This window comes from Lingula anatina, chromosome 6 (assembly GCF_051362555.1).
Source record: "Lingula anatina isolate TDL-2025a chromosome 6, LinAna3.0, whole genome shotgun sequence".
Taxonomy (NCBI): Eukaryota; Metazoa; Brachiopoda; class Lingulata; order Lingulida; family Lingulidae; genus Lingula; species Lingula anatina.
This window is the reverse complement of record NC_141772.1, coordinates 3,655,530-3,662,849: the sequence shown is the minus strand read 5'-3', so window position 1 is coordinate 3,662,849 and position 7,320 is coordinate 3,655,530. Positions and strand designations below refer to the sequence as shown.

Below are 7,320 nucleotides of genomic sequence, written 5' to 3'. Positions count from 1 at the left end.
AGGTGTGAGGTGGAGAGAAAACACTCACAAATATTAATCCAGACAGAAGTATACTGGAAAGGTTGCAGAAAAATTAACCAAACCCATGTTTATTGCGTTTCCTGTTAAGAGACTTGATGCTGTTAGTTGAATAGGACAATCAGCATCATTAGTCACCTAGTGAAGATTCTACGTGGGTGCTAATGAGGAAGTCACACCACAAATAGCCAAATTGCAGTGATTGTGTAGAAAACAGCATAACAAGGAATTCAGTTCTCATGATTGGGCAATGCAAAATACCATATTTAAGCGTTTTATAGACTATAACCATTGTTTATTTTTCAAAATAATTTATTTCTGACTGAAACCCATGCTCTACATGTTTACAAACACCATTACAAATCATAAATTCAAAACTACAAAGATTGACATATATATTAGAAATGGGAAAGAAAAGTTATAAGACAGATAAATTTAGATGCTGTACATTTCAAATTTGTTTCAACTACTATAGTTGTTGTTAAGAGCTCTGACATTTGACTATTACTGATAAACTAAGGCCACAAAATAGCTGCTGTAATATCAAAACTCCTATGACTGTATATTTTTAGTCTTGTTTGCTTCTTATTGCTTTTTTTCCCCACCTTGATCTTAGTGTTTTATTGGGTCTAGCCAGTTCTATAATTTTGTTCTGATAATATGGACAGCAGCTTTTAAGATTATAATGGTCATTAGTAATATTTCCTTTGATATGGATGGCCAATGAATATCCCAAAGAACTGGTACAATGTGATTAGCATTGTGAATTCTACATAGGAGGCATGCAGCTAAATTTTGAATAGACTTAAGATTGTCTATTTGATACTTGTAGTTTGCATGTTCCAAACAAGAGACTATTACAAGAATGGTGTCTATAATTCAAGTCAAAGCATGCTTACCATCAATAAAGTGAATAATTTTAGATGTTAAGTACAATGATTTGCATGTAATGTATTTAAATGTGATGACATTGTCATATCTGTTACAAAATTCCACCCACATTTCTAACTTAAAGAGGGGGAAGAAGGGCGTTATCACATTTTTATCACTCTTTAAAAACTTAAATGTAACATCCAAAATCAAGAATAACATCATTATTTTATGAATAATTTCTACCTCATATTCTTAGTTCTGGATTTACTTGCTACTGTAGAAACCCCCTCGCCTTCATATATTTTATATCTGCAAAGCATCTCCTCCCCCCCCCCCCCCCCCCCCCACACACACACACACACTCTCCCTTCAACCTATGTCAGTTTCAGTCACCCCAAGTTACAGGGACAAATAGAAACTCTGCTCTCAGCACTAGGCACTAGTGAAAGATGGAAGAAACCACCACTTGGAGGGGGGGGGGGGGGCACAGGCAGCCCTCTCCGACTCCAACCGACTTCTGCTGATACCATATCAAAAATCTCCACAATGGTCTTGCCCCATCATTGAGCTATATTTCCATGTATAAAAATCTTGTGCCATGATTATTGGTGTAGAAACCAAGTACACTGCTTGAAGTTGAGTCAATCTGTAATCTGTGCACACATATTTATACATGTTACAGTCATTTCAAAGCCATATACACCTTGGAGACTTAGCCCCAGTATACAGATATATCAGTTTCTCTAAAATGCTGACGTACGCTGAACTATCATCTTTCCCCCATCCTAAGCTTGAGCATTTACATAGTTTTGGGTACACTAAACATTACCATCAACTTCTTTTGACCTATGAGTAATGTTTACTTATAAGTTACATGTTTGTGTCAACAGTCATATAACTTAGCTTCCATACAATGTAAAACCCATGAATCATTTTATGGTATACATACAAAATTATGTGTATGTACATATTTTATTACATCCTCCTCATACTAGAACTTATACCAGCATGCTTCTTTGCTATTTGCATATGTTCTTTATTTTTAAAAAATAATATCAACCCAATCTGGTCATGATTGCCATAGATTGAACGACTTATATATATGATGAACTTTTCACCTTTGCCCAGCAAATGATCCCATGAACACATAACACTGAACAAGTGGATTTGAGTAAAACAAGAAAATATTTGTAAAAAATCTGCCACTCTTTTTTTTTGTGATTTTTGAAATGCTGAATCCAGTTTATTCTCCTTTGTACTGAGGTGGTCTCTTCTCTTTAAATGCCATCAGCCCCTCCATCCTGTCTTTTGTGGGAATTACCTGAAATATATATGGTGCAGTTCATTATCTATCAATCAATTAATTACTCAATTTTTAAATAAATGAATAAGCTAATTTACCTACTAACTTATCAATTGAAAAATAACAATAAATAAACAAATACATCATATTTAATGGGTGGCCATGAGAGAGAGAGAGAGAGAGAGAGAGAGAGAGAGAGAGAGAGAGAGAGAGAGAAAGAGAGAGGGAGGGGGAGAAAACGATACCTGAGCATAACACTGCTGTTCAAATGCCAAACCAGACATAAGGTCAACCTGACAACAGAGAGATAAAGAAAATTAACTAATTCAAACTGTTCCAGTACATGATATTGCAATAATATATGTACATTCATTTTTCCAAACTGCTCAATACAAAATTTTGCAAATATTCACAACTGTGACCAATATAATTTCAATGTAGTCTGTACCAAAGAATGTTTTAGCCTTCTGGCTTTTCCAGCATGGACACATACAGACACACGCACGCACATGCAAGCAGCACGCACACACACACACACACAAACACACACACACACACACACACACACACACAAAGAATGACATATACGCATTCACAAAATTCAAATGCAGTAATCTGCAATACCTCTGAGCCTTTGTTAATTGCCAACTTGGCCATCCTTAGTGCTATTGGACCCTGAAAAATACAATGACTTCCATTTATTTTCTTTAAGAATATCACAATTATCACCTCAACAGTTCAACTATACAAAAAAAAAAAAAAAAAAGCATTGAGATCACCTATAAATTGGACATGTACAATGCTTGCTATCAATTTAGATATTTTTTACAGAATAAAGTATTAACACTCAGTCTGATAAATCTACGTAGCTCACCACAGGCACTAAGTATAAACTCTCTGTTTCCCTTTTATCCTATGCTGGGCAAACTATATGAAAAACTTCTTATCAGTTATTAACACAAGAATTATATCTGCTACCCGTGGTGAACTTGGCTTACACAGTAAATGACCTAGCACTAGTGGGCTAGATTTGGTCTTAAAGTGCAATTTAAGTTCACAAGTGATCTTACACGATGTTAATCATTACAGCAGTAGTCTTAAAATGGACTGAATCTGCTTTTAAGATCAAAAATGATCTAACATCTACTTAAGTGGTCAAGCAGTTTCCTCCCCTCACAATGGGCGATACCTCTGCTCACAATAGGAGAATGTGTAAGGGGAGACAACTTAATTGGTTGTTAGACTAGAAATGGTCTTACTCATGTTTTAAGATCATGTAGGACTATTTGTGTTCTTAAATTGCACTTTAAGACCAAATCAAGACCACTAGTGTAGCTTTACCTAGGTCACTGACCTATAGGTAATTGGTATGCAAAGGAGGAATGAGGTCTCTATACAGTAAATATCCTTTTAAAAGCAGGCAATAGGCACGAGGCTTACTTAAATGTAGCAATTTCAAATCTATTCCTGGAAATTTCAGCAATTTTCCTTAGTTGTACCATGTCCAAATCTGTAGAGAAAATTCAGATCTGATAACCCTATTTACAGTTGTAAACTTTCACTTTCTAGCATCATGAGGGAAAGTTGCCTGGGTTTGAGGAAATGACTTGTCTATGGTGACAATGTCACATATTGGTAAGTACAACGATATTTATAATACTTAAAAGTGAGATGGTTACAACAGACAAGGAGGTAATGTAGGGTGTGATGGTTGTGTTAGGCAATGACATAATGTAAGATGTGATGGTTGTGTTAGATGTGATGGTTGTGTTAGGTGTGATGACTGTGTTAGGCAAAAGATAATGTAGGAGATTATGGTTGAGATGGGTGTGATTGGCTGTGTCAAGCAATGAAATAACATATTTAAGATGTTATGGCTGTATTGGGCATGTTTCTTAATTTGGGTTTGTTGAATAAAATTAGTTGTAAAGACTTGTGACAGGTACTGGTATTGCCCTTAGCATGCTAAGATTGCATTAGTTATGCAAGGTGATGGCATTGTGTTGGGTGTGCTAAGATTGTGTCAGTTGTGCCACTTTTTACCCACCCACCTGTGGTGCTATCTCCTTAGCCAGCTGCAGAGCTTTTAAATAAGCTGCATCCCCGTCATCATTCTGTTCTACGACGTGGTTCACTACTCCCATCCTATGTGCCTCCACCCCATCCAGAGCCCGAGCCGTAAAAATCAACTCCTTGGCCACAGAGGGACCACACACTCTGGCTAGGTTCTGAGTGCCACCTAAATATAATTCATTATTCCCATATTTACAGAATCTACCCCAAAGAGTTGTGAGTAACAGTGCTACATGCATACTTTCTAAAATGGTTATAGAGCTGCCTTTGAAGTACTAAGTGGCATTTAATGACAGTTTCACAACTGTGCAAAGTTAAAAAAACATATTTATAACATGTTTAAACTTGTACTCTTTCAAATGAAACCCATTTCAGAGGGGCCATGTTATGTCCATGAAATTTTGATTTTATGTCTTTTTTATGATGCCGTTTCTGGTACAGAGCTTATTAAAATACCACTTATCACTTTAGTTTTCAGTAATATTGAAAAAAAAAATAACATGGTTCTTAAAAGCATGCTGAGCTCATGTTAGGATGTAGGCACCTGTTAAGTATTTCAATGAATAAATGTTGAACAAATACAATACTGAATAAGCAAGGTGTTTCATGTCATGAGACTTTTGATACTATAACACCTACCTCCTCCAGGAATGATTGCAAGTTTTGTTTCGGTGAGGCCCATTTTGGCAGAGTCAGCTAAAAAATATTTACATGTGGAATGATGCAGTCACACCAAAACCAAGATGAACAGGAACTTCACTCAAAATATTGGATCTTGTTAATATCTAACATTAATACAAGTTTAAACTTTGCATTAATAATTATCACAATAAATCTGTACTGATTATACACAAATCAGCGTTTGGATGGCAAAGAAGAAATAAACAGGTATGGTTATAAAGATTTCTTTTCTAAATGACCAGTGAATACATCTATAGCAGTATTTTACTTTTACTGCACAAAAATTGCATTTCACATAAACATAATATTATAGACTCTGAGGTTTTGTTGGAAATTTAATTGAAAAATGGGCTGCTTTTAAAAGACAGCCAAAATTTTTTTTTACTTCCACCCCACCAACTTGCAACCCATATTTCAGATCCTAGATCAATTCTAAACTGAGTTAAACCTCCACCCCACCAACCCACCCAAATGGTAACATACCTGCTACCCTAATGTCACAGCCTAAAGCAATCTCTAAGCCTCCTCCTAATGCTGTGCCATCAATGGCTGCTATGGTAGGGAGAGGAAGGTTCATGAAATCTAAGATGGTGCTCCTCAACTTGGCCACAAAAGGGCCTACTTCTTCCTCCTTCATTGCTGCCCTCTCCTTCAAGTCAGCTCCTGGTGAATTCAAAATAATAGTTAATGTGGATTATGTTTTATTCTGCTCTGTAAGCAATATGATATTCCCCTTAATAAAGGGGGCAAACTAGACCAATTCAACCCCTCTCCCCCCCCCCCAAAAAAAAAAAAATAGAATAAGTGGCCCACAAGTACAAGAATCACATTCTATGTACAAAGTGTTTATAAATACAAATAATCAAATATATCACTTTCATTAAAAAAAAAAAAACAGAAAAAACAAAGCAAAAAAAAAAAAAAAAAACTTTTGACCTTGACAGTTCATCAATTATCCACATTCTTCCAATATTTCATATAATTATTAATACTATGAAAATTTATGAAAACCTCAAATTTTGCACCCCCAGTCCTCTAATTCTTGACATCTTTGATCAACCAGAGCATTTTTAAAAATTGTATCATGGTATAGCATTAGCTTTTTAATGGAGGAATAAGTGTTGACCAGTCTCAAAAGCCAACTCAACAAGAAACAACTAAACGGTCTAACCGATTATCACTGATCACATACCTGCACAGAAAGCTCCCTTAACATCACTTTTTAAAATAATAACCCTCAGAGATTTGTCAAACTTGAATTTCTCCAAAGATTCTTGAAACTGAAATAACAATTATCACCATGTAACCATCTGTTATGTGATCTATCTCCTGGTTTTTCACCAGTAATACAGCAAACCAATTCAAAACCTTCAGTGTGTAAGATGGTTGAGGCTATACAGATACCAGGACACACTGAATATAAACTCAAGTATTTATGGGTAAACGGAATATTTAATTTGTAAATGAGAGAGAGAGAGAGAGAGAGAGAGAGAGAGAGAGAGAGAGAGAGAGAGAGAGAGAGACTAAACAGCCAAAGCAAAATCAATATACTAACGAGCTGTAAAATATTTTTCCCGATTGCATTTCTAGTCTTGGGCCTGTTCATTGCCAAAACTGCAACACCTGAAGCACACAATTAATTATTTTTGTACACGTCAACATTAATTTATTAAAAGTATTATTTTTTGCTTTTTCTGTGTTATTAGGTTTAAAACACATCTGAATAAGAAACTGGTCTAACATTATATATTTAACATTATAATTATTATAATGAAATAATATACACTTAAAATTCGTAACAGGTACTGCAAATTTGTCTGGAAGTGAATGTCATAACACACTGCATAGTTTTGAACCATATTACTATTATACAAGGGTGCATAATATATATATTTTATGTCAAATTATACTTTGACTGTTAGGGCATGTCAGACAGACTACAAAACTATCCTAACTCTAGCTGTGGCAGTTGAGTGACTCAGATAGACCGATCCAAGTTACAGTGAGTATTTGTTCAACTTGAACTTCAAGTTGAAGCGTCGGCCAAAGTCGAAGGCCACCGGGGATCAAATATTGTTTTGATAAAAGCAGCCAATAAATTACAACTCATCATTTTTACCCGATGCATCGCCATCTAGGTATCGCACTTCGGCCTCGCGTTCCGTCTGCACACTCAGACATCTGCGAGCGACATCAACGACGCGACATTTGTGGGGATTCCACAAGAACCTTGAGAAGCGACAGGAGGCTGCCATGTTTTCCCAGCATCCAATTCAATTATTATCTCTTAGAACATGATAAATGTATATCCAACTTCAAGGTTATTGAAACCACATATCTACATTTCTGATATGACAGCAATAAATTTCTGG

General features: G+C 35.7%; 1 protein-coding gene across 1 annotated transcript; it reads right to left on the bottom strand.

The window, feature by feature from the left end:
- Positions 1 to 309: 309 nt before the first annotated feature.
- Positions 310 to 7,250, bottom strand: LOC106156929 (methylglutaconyl-CoA hydratase, mitochondrial). Its single transcript, XM_013532370.3, has 9 exons — positions 7,068 to 7,250; positions 6,504 to 6,571; positions 6,141 to 6,228; positions 5,432 to 5,611; positions 4,907 to 4,963; positions 4,246 to 4,433; positions 2,819 to 2,869; positions 2,440 to 2,487; positions 310 to 2,212 (listed from the first exon to the last, which is right to left on the bottom strand). Exons 1-9 carry the CDS (start codon positions 7,201 to 7,203, stop codon positions 2,135 to 2,137), a joined length of 894 nt encoding a protein of 297 aa, XP_013387824.2. The 5' UTR covers positions 7,204 to 7,250; the 3' UTR covers positions 310 to 2,134.
- Positions 7,251 to 7,320: the final 70 nt, after the last annotated feature.

What these genes read in the sequence shown, in the direction of transcription:
- LOC106156929 (XM_013532370.3), bottom strand. Translation starts at nt 7,203, where the DNA reads ATGGCAGCCTCCTGTCGCTTCTCAAGGTTCTTGTGGAATCCCCACAAA. An exon ending in TAAGGGAGCTTTCTGTGCAG is followed by an intron (nt 5,612 to 6,140) that starts GTATGTGATCAG and finishes TGAATTCACCAG; the next exon opens with GAGCTGACTTGAAGGAGAGG. An exon ending in CAATTAACAAAGGCTCAGAG is followed by an intron (nt 2,488 to 2,818) that starts GTATTGCAGATT and finishes CTCTGTTGTCAG; the next exon opens with GTTGACCTTATGTCTGGTTT.